Source organism: Diceros bicornis, chromosome 18 (genome assembly GCF_020826845.1).
Source record: "Diceros bicornis minor isolate mBicDic1 chromosome 18, mDicBic1.mat.cur, whole genome shotgun sequence".
Lineage (NCBI taxonomy): Eukaryota > Metazoa > Chordata > Mammalia > Perissodactyla > Rhinocerotidae > Diceros > Diceros bicornis.
The window spans coordinates 26022495-26039078 of NC_080757.1; the positions used below are offsets into that span (position 1 = coordinate 26022495).

The 16584-nt window shown below is 43.5% G+C and overlaps 3 protein-coding genes across 9 annotated transcripts in view; 1 reads left to right on the forward strand and 2 right to left on the reverse strand.

Annotated features, from left to right (window-relative positions):
• The window catches only part of GGNBP2 (gametogenetin binding protein 2), a 30381-nt gene extending 24617 nt beyond the window's left edge, over positions 1-5764 (reverse strand). For 2 of the 3 annotated variants that reach the window (XM_058560465.1, XM_058560463.1), the window contains exons 1-2: positions 5605-5764; positions 4903-5095 (exon numbers count right to left, since the gene is read on the reverse strand). In XM_058560465.1, coding sequence (XP_058416448.1) covers positions 4903-4995 — 93 coding nt within the window. In that variant the 5' untranslated portion in view covers positions 4996-5095; positions 5605-5764. Of the gene's footprint in view, positions 1-4902; positions 5170-5604 lie in introns of those variants that run through there. The other variant, XM_058560464.1, reaches the window with a different exon arrangement.
• A 5712-nt stretch (positions 5765-11476) lies between these two features.
• On the reverse strand, positions 11477-16392 carry PIGW (phosphatidylinositol glycan anchor biosynthesis class W). Of its 4 annotated transcripts, none has more exons than XM_058560471.1 (2): positions 16336-16392; positions 11477-14341 (listed from the first exon to the last, which is right to left on the reverse strand). In XM_058560471.1, the coding sequence occupies exon 2, from the start codon at positions 14326-14328 to the stop codon at positions 12820-12822; it is 1509 nt and encodes a 502-aa protein (XP_058416454.1). In that variant the 5' UTR covers positions 14329-14341; positions 16336-16392; the 3' UTR covers positions 11477-12819. The 4 variants fall into 4 exon arrangements, with proteins under 4 accessions (XP_058416454.1, XP_058416451.1, XP_058416453.1 ...); XM_058560468.1 differs by lacking the exon at positions 16336-16392 and adding an exon at positions 15759-15830; XM_058560470.1 differs by lacking the exon at positions 16336-16392 and adding an exon at positions 15454-15729.
• The window catches only part of MYO19 (myosin XIX), a 41082-nt gene continuing 40517 nt past the window's right edge, over positions 16020-16584 (forward strand). The window contains exon 1 of one of the 2 annotated variants that reach the window (XM_058560461.1): positions 16020-16078. The gene's annotated coding sequence lies outside the window, so the exon portion shown is untranslated. The remainder of the gene's footprint in view (positions 16079-16584) is intronic. The other variant, XM_058560462.1, reaches the window with a different exon arrangement.

The window sequence follows — 16584 nt, forward strand, 5'->3', positions numbered from 1 at the left end:
GCTTGATACAAATATACCTTTTCACCACATATCACTTGCCACCATAAAAAAAAGAAATTTAAGACAATTACCTATACTATTTTAAGATCAAAGCTATCAATTTAAGAAACATTCAAAGAATGTTCCTTATTTAACCAAGTCAAGATCTCTCCAGTCCAGTTCATGGGTGAAATCCTAAATTCTGACTCTGTGTAAGTGAACTATTTTTATTCTGATCAACTGCTTTATTGTTTAATAATTAAAGCATAAGTCAAAGAACACATGTAACATATTGAGACCTACTAGCTGAGCTTTAAAAAATATATATCTGTATGTGCATATATATATTTGTATATGCATATAATTTAATGGATAATATCTGCTTTAGGAATTCTTTTTTAAAAGTCAACAAAGAACAAGATTAAAATTTTTAAAAAACAAAACCACCCCTAATTTCAAATAATTTCATTTTCATCTAACCAGTACAGATTACTATCTAGATTAGGTCTATTACTGTGTCTTTCCTGGGTTTCACTGTCTTGGATAGTACTAAATTTTCTCTTGTACTTATACTCTATATCACCCTAGTTAGAAACTCCGCACTCAGACTAAATAATCACTCTGTCCTTGTCTTCCAAACACTTAGGACAATGGCTTTTTACCTTGCTATTTTCTGGCCAATCACTATCTACTCTTTAATGTTGAGAGATGACAATAAGAAGAGAAAAAAGAAAAAGGGGAAGGTAAAGAGGATAGTAGCACTATTTTTTCCCCATTCTTTAAAACCACTTCCTTGACTTCACCTTCAGATTGGTTATCTAAAGGAAGACAGTCATGTGAAGTATTTCAGGTGTGGTTTCACAGAGGCATCATTAGTGTTCAGCTTGTTGATGAGGGTGCCTATCCCTAGCTAGCCAAAAATAGAACAAGTCATTGTCCCACAATTACTGCTTTATAAAGTTTATTGAATCCATTACCCACTTTCACTCTTAAGGATCTGTCCTGGTTTCTCCTGACCACAAATAATGTGACAGCATTCTGACAAGCTCTAACCAACAATACCAAGTTTGTATTTATTAAAATCCATTGTCACTTTAGTTTCAACTTTTTTAACTTCTTCATCCTCACAGCTATTTGTAACATCGATCACCTTTGTTAAAATTAAATATTTAATCAAGAGTTAAAAAAAACATTAAATACTAAACTTTCAACAAATGCTAAACACTTAACCCACAAGTAAATACACTACCATTTATTATCTTTTTAAAGTCTCAGTTAAAAACCCTTATGAGTTTCTAGTCCATTTAGATTGGTTTGAATTAGGAGGGTAAACTATGTTCTAGAAATATTATAGCCGTTTGACAGTAGGTATCAAGAACTTTACAAAAGGTTCTTATCGTTTGAGCCAGTAACTGTACTTCCAAAAGCCTGAGAAAAAAATTTTATTGCAAAGGTTTATGCAATATTTATAGTCTTATAGTATTTATTATTCATAGCAAAAACTAGAACCACGTCTATGTCCAACAATGAAAAAATAATGAAATCATGGAATGTCACACAACAGAGTCTTACATGGCCATTAAAATTGTTTAAGAATGACAAGAGAAAATGTTCTCAATATTACATTTAGTGAAAAAAACAAGACAAAAACGTTACAGAAGACAATACATCTCAACTTTGCATCTATGTATCTGTCTATGACTGGAATTACACTAAATGCTGCTATATCCTTAGTTATCTCTGGGAAGTGGGACTAAGAATAAAGTTTTGTTTTGCGGTTATTTTCCAACATTATTTTATAAGAAGTATATATTTCGAGTCTATTAATTGTTTTTTTTTTTTTTAAACCCACACGGGGCCGGCCCAGTGGCACGGTCAAGTTCCCATGCTCTGCTTCGGCAGCCCGGGGTTCACACGCTCAGATCCTGGATGCAGACCCACGCACCACTTATCAAGCCATGCTGTGGCAGGTGTCCCACATACAAAGTAGAGGAAGATGGGCATGGATGTTAGCCCAGGGCAAATCTTCCTCAGCAAAACAAAGAGGATTGGCAACAAATGTTAGCTCAGGGCTAATCTTCCTCACCAAAGAAAAAAATCCATGCTTATAATTATTCAAAGATGTTTCTATAATAAAATCTGTATTCTGTCCATCTGCTATTTTACAATTCTAATAACACTGAAAAGCATTTTGGCCACATAGCATTTTCTCAATATTCCACTTTCCTACATATTCCACCAGCTTACTTATTTGGGATTTTCTTAAATACACCTACATCAGCACTACACTCAAGTACTCAAACCCACTAAATTACTGAGTTTTTAAACTGTAGATACAACATACCCCATAAAAGAGGAGGCTACTTCCTCACATACCAGCTTCTCAATTTCATTTTACAAATCCAACTTAAAATTGCCAGTTTAACTAAGGCTAGATGTTTCGCTTCTGTTACTAAAATGATAAACATTTGTAACTGATTGTAAACGTCTGTCGTGACTACACCTAACATCTAGGAGCTAACAAGATTCTAAGACTACCGTACTTGAAATAAAGATCACACAATGTTCCCTCAGTGCATTACCTATGAACCCTAGGAACAAAGATCAAACCAAATGTTAACTTTAGTGAGACACTGCCATCAAACTATCAACGGATCAGTGCAGAGCTTAAATCTCTGCTACAGGCATCTTCCCTCCCTCTTCCCCAACAGCTCTGCATTCTTAAGTAGTATTTGGTACAATGGTTCTGAAAGAAACTTGTTTCCCTAAACATGATATATTCTTTATGAGAATTTTCACTAACCAGCATTCAATGATTGTGCAGAAGTTCCAAGATGAAGCAATAAACAGTTCCACTCATTCTCTAGTAATAAAAACTCTTCCAAAGCAAAGAAAAACTGCACCTTTTCCTAAACAAAATACTATTTTGAGATATTTAAATTAAATAAGCCTAAATTTTATTTGCCTTGGTCACAAGTCCACAATACAATAACAGCAAAACTCAACCATCAGGTTCAGTCCAATCCCAACTTCTCTGGAAAAATAAGTACAACAATAAATTACGGTGCAAGATTACATCTTTTTCTACGGAAAATTTTGGAAATTAATATCATTGTACAGAGAACAGAGGATAAAAACACCCCCAAAGTTGGCTATTTTAAAGTGCTATATGACAGATGTATCAATGCTGCATTCACAGTAAAGATGGTTATGTGGGCATAAGGAGAGAATCATAAATGTCTTTAAAAATTTTGTAACTACTCAAATTTATGTTGATTTCCCCTATGTTTTGATATTATACACTTAAGGGTAATCTTATGTCAAAACCCAGAGAATTTTTTTTTAAACTTCAAAGGCATTCTAGGACAATAAACTTAAAAGGTTTAATACCAAACTATGTGCCCTAGAAAACTGTGTTGGTGGGGGAGAGAAGGAAGAAAATATTAACAGATGAACTCATATCAGGAATTTTCAAATTGAGAAATGTATCATTTAATTTGATCATAGTGCTAGGTTTTTTTTTTAAACTATTTAAAATACAAGTCCCTTACACTTTTAATGCAAAAAGTGCAGAAACCATAATCAAAGCATACCAGTAATTTCTAATGCATCAACACAAATTCTATTTACCTCATGTCAGGCCAAATAATTCTACCCTTTTCCATGGAAAAAAAATGCACTTGGGTATTACAGATGCTTTCACTTAAAAAGTTCTAACAAATTAAGTCATTCAATAGCTCTTCTAATCCTTCTAAAAGTACTGCAGCTCAATCAAGTCTTGAGACTGGCAAACAGAAAGGCATAGAGTGGCATCTCTACAATGACTTGCATTTTACATAAAATTTGAAAAAACTTCAATAGATATTTGCAAAAAAATTCAGGAACAAAACAGATCAATTGCCTTTGAAAAGCAAAAATGCCAAAGGTGAAAAGATAAAGAGACTTAGTGACACCTTTTCAAAATAGGCAAATGTATAATCAAAAGCTTCAGCATCATCAAAATGCAAATTTCAAAAGATACTCAGAAAAGGTTCATTTCATTTCTTAAGAAATAGTGGCAAGCAACTGCACTCATTTCCTGTTCAGAGTCAATTCAAATTTCTGCCATTTCCTTTTAAAGGAAATACTACAGCAACACAGGGCAGTGGGTCGGTAATGCTCTACTACCACCAACTCTAAAAATGAAAACTACCCAGAACTAGGTTTTGACACTCAAGATGAGCAACCAGCTTTTTACAACGCTCTCACACATTCAGTAATTCTGCTTCCTTAAGAAAAAAAAGAAAGGCTACCTGTGAACTAAAGAATAATGCCAAGAAAGCCCATTTTGAAGAGTCATGGCCCAGCAACACAACCATTTCGAAGAGTTTTAATGTACTAGACAATACGAGACTATGTACAACAAAATCAAATCATTTTAGTGGAATCTTGACTGTGCAAGAGCATGTCACTCTGCCCTCAGTAATTATGCGTATACAGTGAGAGCTACAGTATTAAGATAGAAAATATACAGGTAGCAGTGCAGCTGCGACACTGCCGGATAATTAAGCCTCCCCGAGGGTAGGTGGTTTCTGTAAGGAACAGGCCCTAAAAGCCCAAGATCCTTCAACCTGTCTCCGAGGCGCGTGCTTTGGCAAAAGCAGCGTCTCCTAAAGGTAAAGGGTAAAGGGAGAGGGTTAGAAAACGAAGGAAAACCTGTGGAGAGGGGCTCAAAGGGCACACGGAGCGCTAGGCTAGAGGCCCGCAGAGGTTACCGAGCAACCCACTGCAAAGGCGAGTTTGTGGGGCCTGCCGGAGAAAAGGCCTCGCCTAGGAGTTGCAACACACTCTTTCTCCAGTGCGCAGCGCTCGGCCTGGGGGAGGGGGAGGAGGGGAGACAGCTGCCAGGGGAGCGGCGAGCCCGGCCCGGCCCGGCCCGCTCACCGTGAGGGTGTCGTCTATGTAGAGGGGAATCTGCCTCCTTTCGAAGGGGAACTCCTCCTCCCCGTCCCTGCACACTGCCACCAGTCGCGCCATCGTCCCCGACGCTGCCGTTGCCACCGTCACCACCTCCTCCCAGCTGCCGCCGCCGCTGCTGCTCCTGCCGCTGCCGCTGCCGCCTCCTCCCAGCTCCTGCCTGCAACAGCCAAACCCCGCGAGCGTAAGCACCCGCCGCCGCGCAGCACATTCGCCACGGGGGGGAGGGAGAGGAGCAGGAGGGGACGCCAGAGCCGGGCTGCGTTTCCCATCACCCGATTCCACACGGGCTCAGCCAATCAGCGCCGAGCAGCGCCGGGACCCGCCCCCTCGCGCCGCTCTCCCTCCCCACCCCCCACCCCGCCGGCCTCCAGTCAGGGTCCAAAGAAGAGGCGGAAGGGAGCCTCCGGCCCCGGGGCTTCCCCAGCCGGTCAGCGGAGTCCCGGCTCCAGGACCCCACCCCTGGCCTCAGCTCCACAGCCCACTGCTCGCTTCCCTCCGCCCGGGAGCCCTCAGCCCATAGCTGACCCCTTCTCCCCCTTCCTTGGTGCGCCCCGCCCAGTCGGTCCCCTGGGCTGCAGTTGCCCAGCGCGACCCCGCCCCTGGGAGGGGTCGACCCCGCCTCAGCTATGCGGAGTGCGTAGAAGGAGGCTCAGACCCTTTCCTCACCCTTCTCAGAGGAGGCCTCTCGCTTCTGACCTTCACCGTTTCCGTGGTCGCCTCCCTGACCCACACCTCTGCTCCCCGTTACCAGCTGACGAGGCTAGCGTCAGGGCCAGCCTAGGCGGGAGCGCGGCTCCGAATGCCGTTTCCTCTCCAGGCTCAGTCAGCCGCTCGCGCCACGGGGAGTGGGGGAGCGAGGGCGGGGGACGCGGGGAGGGTGGGGCAGGGAGGGGCCGAGAACGCCGGGCGGGGGGGCCCACCTCCTCTCGCGAGATTGTACACTGGCGCTCCCGGGTCGCCTCTTTCGAAACCCTAGCGGAGGGGGTGGGGTCCTCCTCCGGCAGTCTCGAACGCGTGTTCGGCGCCCTCCCCCGAGTCTAGCTGCTCAAATAAACCCGAAATAGGGCTGCTAGGAGTGAGTAGAGCTAAAGCTCCCTTCTCCCGCTGCGCTGGCCTGGGAACAGCTCTCCCGAGGGCCGAGGGGCGAAGAGAGCCTAGCCGCCGCGACTCGGGCCCACTGGAGGGTCGAGGCCCAGGGAGGACTTGGGTAAGTGGCGAGGGGCTGAGGCTTTCCAAGTCAGTGAGCGCGAAAGGCGGGAGTGAGGGAAGGGGAGATGGGCATCTGGGGCGTAAGGGACAAACTTTGGGGCTTGGTTTCCAGGTACTTGACGCCGCTTTTCCTGACATCCTGATTCGCCGGGAGCCAGTCGCATCACCGCTTTCCAAGCTGAGACTGCGGCGAGATCCCGCCGAGGGGACCGAAAATATTTAAGTGCTGACAGTTTTTGTTGTCGTTGTTACACTAGAGGCAAGTAGAAGACCATATGGAGAGTGGCTTGTGTATGCGTCCTGGCCAGCTGAGGCTGGGTTAATATTAACTTAGGGACTCAGGACACCGATTCCCTTGGGCAAAGTACTGGTACTGGTCAAAGGCCCTTCCCTCTGACCCTTTCCTGAGAAGCAGAGCTGCTGTAAAGATAACTCATCTACACTCTGCGTGCCAGCATGTACTCAGTTCCTACCTGGAAAGCTTTGGAGGCCTGTCGTAAAGCCAGAATAGTTGTTGGGAAGTATTTTGCCTATGAAAGTCTTGACGATTTTAAGGATAAATCGATTTGCCGCTCTTACAACTAACTGATCCTGATGACAGATCTCTAGTTCCTGGTAGAATAGGCTAGAGCTGTGACACTGACCTTTAAACAATATTTTGGTCATCACACGGAGTCTTAGAGATTCACAACAACAAAAAACCCCATAGTGCACCCTTAGCCCTGTTGACTTATGACGTTGTGTGGTCGCTGCTAGGGTAGGTGACATAATAAACTAGAAGAACCATTGTTCAGTCCCAAAGGTGTAATTATCCAGTAAGTATGTCTTTTGGCCACGTTAGGAGAGCAGAGTTTGATCGTTAGGTTAATGCCAATAGGCATATGGGACATGCATGCTGCTTCTGACAGGTTAGACTACATAGCTGAAACTTGGACATTTTTAGAGAATCTTGTTTTTTATGTAAAAACACTCCTAGGAAAAAAGAATACTGTGGCTTTTAAAATCTAAAGGTGCTCCTATAAAGACTATATCAATTCATGTACCTACTTTATACCTTTTAAACTTCCTATTGATTATGGTTGGTAACGGACATTATAAATGACAAGTTCAATATATATGTGCTAATTTTAATAACTTTCATTATTGAGTACACAGTGGGTACTAGCAAAGAACAGTATTCACCCTGGGGAGTTAAATCTAAGTTAGAAAAGGCATTAAAACTCAGTCATAATAAAATGATGAGACCACAACAATCTCTTTCTATCTGAGATTACTTTCCCTGATTTGGATTTATCTTTTAGGTCCACTGAGCACACTGCTTAGTATCTTTGAACAATGTTTCACATACTGTAGGTATTCAGTGAATACTTATTGTAAGGCTAAAAAGGTGGATAATTTGCTAGTTAAGTTGTTCTTTCTCAAGGAGGTAAGGAGATAGCCTGGGTGCTACAAATATGATAAAAGCAATTATTTGAAGGAAAATGCTTAGAAAATTATTTCAGTGCAAAACAATTTTTAGAAGTTTTAATATGTATCTTCTTAGTTTAGAGCAGGCACTCATTTTTACTTTCACTTTTGGTCTATCTTCTGCTATAACCAATAGTGCTGCAGCAAATGTTTCATGACTAAGTGTCTGACTTTAGAGATCTTACCTCTAATTGACAAAATAAGTGATTACTACATAAAAAAAACCAGTTGTTGCTTATTTTTAAATTTTGATATTGACATTGTGAAGGGCAAGGTTGAAGGATTTGAAAGGCCGGGAAAGCGAAAGCAATCAACAGTAGAGGACATTTTGCTGGTACCCAATAAAGAACCATGGAGTGATGGAGATGTGATAAATTATCAGCAAAATACCATTCTTTTTCTTCTTAGGTCACCAATGTGTGACAGCCAGCCACAAAACTCAGGCATAAATGAGATATGACTGTTCTCCAAGCTACCTAAGTTTAAAAGAAATGGATACCCATTTATTCTTTATATTATTTCTTATCTTCGTAGCCTGTAGTCATGTGCCACGTAACAACGTTTTGGTCAACAAGGGACAGCATATACAACAGTGGTCCCATAAGATTAGTACCATATAGCCTGGGTGTGTAGTAGGCTGTACCATCTAGGTTTGTACTGTAGAGGAGGAAGAAATTTTCACTACCTCCTAAGTTCTTCTGGCTGGTCTAAGAATTAAATTGACATAAGAGAGATTAACAGGGTATTCCAGCCCAGTGGAATAGTGGTTAAGTTCGCATGCTCCGCTTTGGTGGCCTGGGGTTCGCAGGTTTGAATCCCAGGCGCGGACCGACGTACTGCTCATCAAGCCGTTCTGTGGCAGCATCCCACATACAAAATAGAGGAAGATGGGCACAGGTGTTAGCTCAGAGCCAATCTTCCTCAGCAAAAAGAGGAGGATTGGCAACAGATGTTAGCTCAGGACCAATCTTCCTCACTAAAAAAAAAAAATAAAACAACAGGAGAAAACGAAACAAGTTTAATAATGTACACATGGGAAAAACCCAGGAAAACCAAGTAACTCACCAAAATGGCCAAAGCCCTCACCTTAAATACTATCATCAGCTTAAGACAAAAGAAGATGTTGGGGGTGGGGAGAGTTAGGGACTTCAGAGGAAAGGAAGGCAATTCACAGGTAGGTGAAAAGGAGGAAACGTTTCCAAACAAGTGTTTGGCCACAAAGAAACAGAACTACACAGAAGGGAGCCCAAGAAAAAGGTTTTTCTAGGTTCCTCTGTCTACCACCTAGTTCATGTTATTAAGTTGATAGCTTGCTTCCTGAGACAGGTTCTTTTAATCTGAATTCTTTTAGGCAGTTAAGGGGGAGGTAACAAGAAAAACTGTTTGTTTCTTAAAATAACCAGCCTAAAATAATCCTTATGTTAAAGAGACACATTTTGGGGTGGCAAATTTTGTTCCCCTTCAGTATGCTCTATGATGTTTGAACAACAATGAAATCACCTAACAACACATTTCTCAGAATGTGTCCCCATCATTAAGCAATGCATAACTATATTAAACTCCTAGGGAGCAAAGTATGTTTTTGTATGATTTATACAACATATTGGACATTGATGCTCACTAAAAATAAAACTGGTTGTCATCTTTTAAGCACAAAGCTATTGATACATATGTGATAGATATCCCCAGTTTATAATTGTGTGAAATTAAAGTCATGGGAGTGAGTCATTTTCTGAAGGTCATAGATAGGATAAGGTCCTAGACCACATTATATTCTTCCTTTCGTCTCTTTCCCCCTCCCTTCTCTGTCCTTAAAAGTTGGTAGTTGAAAAGAAAATTAATTAGAATACCTTCTATTGTTTTCACTGTAATAACTGCTTTGTTTCATGTGGTTGTAAAATCAACAGCAGAGAGCCAGCCCTGGTGGTCTGTCCAGGTCTGGGTTCATTTCCTGGTCATGGAACCACACCACCCATCTGTCAGTTGTCATACTGTGGCGGCAGCTCACACAGAGAACTAAAAACTAACAACTAGGATACACAACCATGCACTGAAGGTTTAAAAAAAAAATCGACAGCAGAATGTTATGTAAATTACCACAGTTGTCCAAATCTGAGGATTTGTGAACTGGGTTTTCTTTTTCATAAGCTGACAGTGGGAAGTTGTGTTGTATTTGTCAAAAACAGAGACACATTTTCCCCACTTAGACTTTTTAAAAGGGAAAATAATGTCCACAAGTTAAAATGTAAGCCCCTTGAAGGCAGGGACTTTGTCTTATTTTCTCTTATATCTCTGGCACCTATACCTGGTACATTGGATCTCAATAAATCTTTGTTGAATGCTCTCTTTCTCTTCTGTAAACTAGAATCATGTCAGAATGGTCTTTTTTTTTTTTTTTTTACTAATTCTTCTGTTTTCATGAATACTATTTCATTAGCTTTCTCTTACATGACTTTCATAATTAGAAGTGGAAAACACACAGAGTACACTTTGTTCTTTAAGTTATGATTCAATATCTGTAATTGTGAAACATAAACTTATTAAGAGATATTTAAGACCTAGAAAAGGATGAAGGAGCAGTTACTGTTACTGACAGGAAGCACCAGACCAGTTAGACAACATGCTCATTAAGTCATCAAATAACTTACTTTAAATTACTTTTTTTTTAATGAGAGAACAGTATGGTTAGAGCCTCTCAGCCCTCCTCTAACGCTTTAAACAGATAAGTTGTGGGGTATTAGCACTGTGACATAATTAGCAGGAAGACCAATCACCTTTCCTAGTCATGCTTAATTTACATACTATAATCTTATTGGTTAAATTTCAAAAGTTTTTTTTTTTTTTTTTTTTTTTGGTGAGGAGGATTGGCCCTCAGCTAACATCTGCACCAGTCTTCCTCTATTTTGTATGTGGGATGCTGCCACAGCATGGCTTGAGGAGTGGTCCAAACCTGCAAAGCCCAGGGCACCGAAGTGGAGCACACAAACTTAACCACTATGCCACTGGGCCAGCCCGATCAAAAGTCTTCCTTTTTAATTGAAAATAAAATGGAATCTGATTTTTGTTTTTATAGCTATATCCCTATTCAACATACTGATTTTTTTAGGGGGACATTCCTTTCAATAATAGATTACCTCCAAATATAATTGATTGTAAATATAAAATGCCACATAAAGACTAAATTAGCCATCATCAATGTAGCAAGTTAAAGTAAACTAGTACAACAGTCATATTTAACAAATTAAGGAATAAAATTTTGAACTAATTTAGAGGCTACTAATTAAACCAACAGCAAATCTATAATTTAATATTAGAGGAGGCTCCACCTACACTATACAAATAATTAGATTGCTTACTAAATATAAAATTAATTTGAACATCCGACCCCTGCCTATTTCTGCAATAATCAAATTTTTACTTGAAAATACAACAGAATAGAAAGGCAGATTTTTTTTCTCTCACTTTAAACAATATACAGAGAACATCAGAAATGGAAACTAAGAATTTTGTGAGTTTTTTAAATCTTAGATTTTGAACAGCAGGTTCAAAGGTCTGCTTACTTTTTAAATGATTCAAGCTCTCGGTAGGATATTAAAACTTAATATAGGGGCTGGCCCTGTGGCATAGCAGTTAAATGCACGTGCTCTGCTGCTGGCTGCCGGTTCGGATCCTGGGCGCGCACCAACACACTGCTTGTCAGGCCATGCAGTGGCAGCGTCCCACATAAAGTGGAGGAAGATCAGCACGGATGTTAGCTCAGGGCCAGTCTTCCTCAGCAAAAAGGGGAGGATTGGCATAGATGTTAGCTCAGGGCTAATCTTCCTCTCACACACACACAGAAAATAATTAAAAAAAAAAAAACTTAATATAGCCATAGTTTTATTACCTTAGAATAGGCACTTGATGACTTTCTCACTAGTTCTCTTTCCCCTTAACATGGAGATGAAGCATGCCTGATATGGCCACTGCCTGCCTCTTGAGCTCATTAGTCATGCTCCGGTTTCTGAGCTCCAGCCTTTCAGTTCCAAGATGTGCTAGGTTCCCTCCCAACTCAGGACCTTTGCTGAGGGATTCATCCTTCCTAGATTGCTCTCTGCTGTGTACTCCCTCCCTTACCGGCACCTCCTCCCTGCCCCCACACTCCTGACACATGAATATTAACTCTTCATGCCATCCATCAGCTCTAGCTCAGAAAAATACCATGTGTGGGGAAAACTTTGAGTCAGCTAGGTCACTTCTTGATTTAACACTCATGGCAACCTATACTTCATGACTTAACACAGTTTATAACAGTTGTTTAATGTGTTTCCCCACTAGATCGCAAGCTCTAAAATATCAGGAAACTTGCTTATCATCCCTAGCAGAGTAGGGTAAAAAAAATGAACTAGACATAAGGCAAAACTATCGTCTCGGGGCCGGCCCAGTGGCTTAGCAGTTAAGTTCAGGCATTCCATGTCGGCGGCCTGAGGTTCGCCGGTTCAGATCCTGGGTGCAGACCTACTCACCGCTTATCAAGCTAAGCTAAGACAGTGTCCCACACAGAAGAGCTACAACTCTACAACTATGATACACAACTATGTACTGGGACTTTGGGGAGAAAAAAAAAAGAGAAGATTGGCAACAGATGTTAGTGCAGGGCCAATCTTCCTAAAAAACACTGTCTCATAATTACTAAGGGTGTAAACTACATCATACAATTCAGTCTATTCTTTGGAGCACTTAACTGTTTTCTGACTTGTAATATACTATACTTACTTATACTTAGGCTTTTTTAAAAGATTAAAATTGAGCAGTAAATGAGTATTGACAATTTGATAATTCACACTGAGGTGTTTTAACATAAATTCTCTATTATAAAAGTAATACATACAAAAAAATACAGAATGGTGTAAAGTGACATAAGATGTAAAGTAAAAATCCCCTCCCCACCCTCCAATCTTCCAGTGTCACAACTATAAACAACTTTCTTTAAAATACTTTTAATAAATATCTAACAAGTTGCAAGGCTCTTTTTCTTCTCGATTGGTTTGTTTTATATAGTATTGAGATACGTTAAAATATTGAGCATCACTGTTATAGAGAAGGATTGAAACTCTTATAATAAAATAGAGTTGATACTGGGTTGCCAAAAGCCCATTTTTTTCACGTTCAGTATTTACTCTTCCTTACTAAAATAATATTGCTCACACACACTACCCCTATTGATCACCAAAATTTTATAGTCTTATCTTGCAAGTGTAGCACATATATAACTAAACAATTGGCAAACATATAGAGATTGAGCACAAATAAGGCCCACAAGGTACTGCTGTGTAATGTATCTACCAACAGGTTGACCAGGCCAGTTGTTATATTTGACAGCAAGAAAAAAGTTAACTGGTTTCTGTTCATAGCTGTGATTAAACAAAGACTGGGTTCCTTTCTTTCAGCTTCAGAGACTAGAGATTCTGAATGCTTTTTATTTGTAGCAGGTGACTGGATAAGTGTCCAAGAACATGGTACTTGAGCCCCTTTAATTAGAAATTTGGCAAAACTCAAAATTATATCACCCAGTAATAAACTACTAACAAGGATCAGGCTAGAAGCAACTATCCAAATACAAAAGGCTAAATTGGCCATTCTTCGAGATGCTACTTCTACATTTACCTGAACTATGTACAGAGATATGAAGAGGCTAATAGCTGTCAGTAGAATACAATATGCTACTTTTATCCAGTCTTTGATATGTGATCTTTTTTTAAGCACATATGCTCCTGTTTGCACACCAGCCATGTATATTGCCACATACCCCAAGGTAGAGATTATTCCTTCTCGGTTGGCATTTAATAAACCAACCCTTGTGCCACTGCCATCAGTGCCATACAAAATTAACTTTTTCAGTGGGGTAAAGTCAAGGGCTAGCTGGTATAATACAGTAATGCTGATGGCCACAATCCAGGATTTATTTAGGGGAAAAATAATCAAAAGCAGTGATGTTATCAATTTCACAACTATTAAGGTAAAGAAAAAGTTCCAGTGAACTCCATACTCAGTTAAATGTTCCTGATAGCCTATGGATTTTATAATGACTAATCGTCCTATTCCTAAGAAGACTAATGGCCAAACAGAATACAATGACTTTGTAAGATGATAAAATCTGGACCCTTTTGTGTATTTTCTCCTAACCTCTGGACAAACCACTGCAGTCCCAAAAACAAAGCCTCCTACTCCAAAATCCATTGCTCCTGTCCCATAGAGCTCAGTTTTGGCAAATCTTCTGGGAAAAAGTGGGAAGTCCACAGCCAAAATGGCAATAGCAGTAAAAGCACTGTTAATTACACGAAAGCAAGAGATGGCTGGAATGTAATCTGATTCTAGACTGGTTTTCAAGAATTTTTGAAGGATTTTCTGGACAGGCATTCTGGCGCAGCAAGTTCTCCTGCAATATATTTGATAGAACAGTCCTGCCCCCAAGATGATTGCAGCAAGGTGCTCAAGGAGGATAAATGAAGACAAAATGGTCAGAGTGGCCACCAGGGGAACTATTAGGATAACAAAGTCAATGAAGAATCTAGTTCCCCAGGTATGTGAAGAAAACAAGTGCTGTGAGAGAACGAGCAGGAGCCCTCTGCACAGGACACACAGTACAGGCAAGCACAAGCCCTGGGTGATTTCCAGCACGCTGGTTCCATTGTGATTACTGACAAAAGCTTCCTTCATCTGCTTCTGAGACATTTTTTTCTTCTTCCTGTGAAAACAAGAGCAAAGGAGTGCATTTGTGCAACCTTCTTGTGGAATTGGCATGTATGTGTACCTGACTTGATTTTACTCTTATTCCTAGATTTCAGAGCAGAATTCTAGGCCCTAATGATTTCAAATCTGAGCAGAACCTAGGACTTGTGATTCCCCTTCCAAGGATTGTGGGAAGAAGCCTAGCACTAACACATTTAGGATAAGAATGTCATACTAATAGTATGAAATTATTGGTTAAAAATCTTTAGAATAGTCTCAGTGTAAGGCAGACTCTCAAAGTGAATTTGGGATATTAACTCTCAGAATGCAACCAGTCGGATAGGAATTCCTACTAGGGAGCATAGTAGATGTCATGAAGATTATGAGTACACCTAACTAATGACTTCAGGTCAAATCCGAGAAGGAAGGGAGAAAGCGGCAAGGAGAGAGAAGGCATTCAAGTACACTTTGGAGTTGATTGCCTTGATTTCTGTTCAGAGCCTCTCTGAACCTACTGTCTCTAGTACAAAATGCGAGTCCTCCAGCGATCTCCTGAGCCCCAGGCTGTTCCTGACCTCATGTGCAGACAACTACATTTTCAGGTTAAGGTGTAGGTAGGCGGAATGGGCGTGTGCAGATAGCGCGTACTAGTGTTAGTTGTTTTAAAGGGATTTAAAACACCTCTCTGCCACATATCAATGTCTGACAAGTGGCACACAGGAAGAACACATTTGTTGGCCAAACAAGAACCATCTTGAACAAATGAATGCACGCACGCATGGTGGCCTGTTTGGGCCCAGCAACAATACCTCACGTAACCGATCCGAATCGGCTGGCCTTTAAAAATAAGAGTCCTTTTCCTGACAGACACGCGCCAGGGCCGCGCCGGGCCCTATACCTCACGTGCTCCTGGTGGTCCCGGCGCCCCCCGGCCCCTCCGCCGGGGCAAGGGGCAGTCAACGCGGGCCGTGCAGCCCGTGCTCCCACCGCACCCGCAAGGCCACGCGGGAGCACCAGCTTCCGCCTGCCGAGCGGCGCTTCCGGCCGACGCGGGGCTGCCTGCGCTTCCGGGCCGGCCAACTCCGCGCGGCCCCCGCCCAGGATGGTGACCGTTTCCCGCGCACATACTTCTCTCTCAGGGGCTCGCCCAGCCCAGGTCCTCTCGGGTCGTGGCCGTGGCCGTGGCCGTGGGCCGGCCCGTCAGAGGGGCCGGAGCGGAAACGGCGCGTCGCGCGCCTCCTCCCTGCCCCTCAGACCCCACGGCGATGCCCTGTCAGAGCGGTGGGGTCAAAGGGCCCGGCGCAACCTTTCGGCCACGGCGTCCCTTACTGGAAGCCCTCACGGCCCTGTGGGGGCCCGGAGGCCCAGGAAACCCGGCATCCCGCGCCTCTCGCGTCACAACACGAGAGGCCTCCCTTTCACCCCCACCTTACCCCAGGTTCGCAAAACACTTCGTCCCAGATGGACCCCCAACTCCGGACCCCGGCGTCCCCGGCGGGCCACGTGCGCCCCGCGCCGCGTGTGCGCGCCCCGCCCCGAGGGAGGAGCCAGCCGGCTCCCGGCCCCTGGGCCAGAGCGGCAGCCGTCCCGGTGTGATCCGGAGGTCCCTGCTTTCCCTCCCGCCCCGGCTCGCACCCGCCCCCTTCTCCTCCCTCCCCTCTCCGGCCTCTTCCCGCCGCCTCGCCCGGCCCGCCCGCCTTTCCAGTCGGGCACGGTGGGCGCCGCACGCTCGGCGGCTCAGGCCGTGGGACCGGTGAGTGCCACCCCAGCCCAGGTCCGAAGCCCTTCGCGACGCCGAAGGGGCAGGGGAGGCCGGTTTGCCCCCGGAGCGCTGAGGAAGAAGGGGGTGTCTCCCCCTCCCCTTTCCAAAGTGCCGTTTCTCTTCCCTTTTCCCTTTGACTATCTCTTATCCCAGGACAAGGACCTTTCACGGTCACCCTCCACCTTGCCGGCAGGGGGCGGCCCGAGGTGGGGGAAAGGTCCCGGCTCCTGCACCTCTCCTCGCCCTACCTAGGGACAGGGGAGGGGGCGGCTGGCCCCGGGAGGCGTCAGGGCAGCCGCGCCCTTGGCTGGGGTCACGTTCACCTTCCCGGGAAGGACACACTCTCCCTGTGCCAGGTGCTTCTGGGGTGGCATCCCAGCCCTGGGCCCGGCAGGCACCTCGCCGAAACAGGGAGTCCCCGGTTCCCGCCGGGAACCTGGGGGCGGGGCCGGCTGGGCTCCCAGGACCCTTACTCGGCTGTTCTCGTCTGCCCTCCC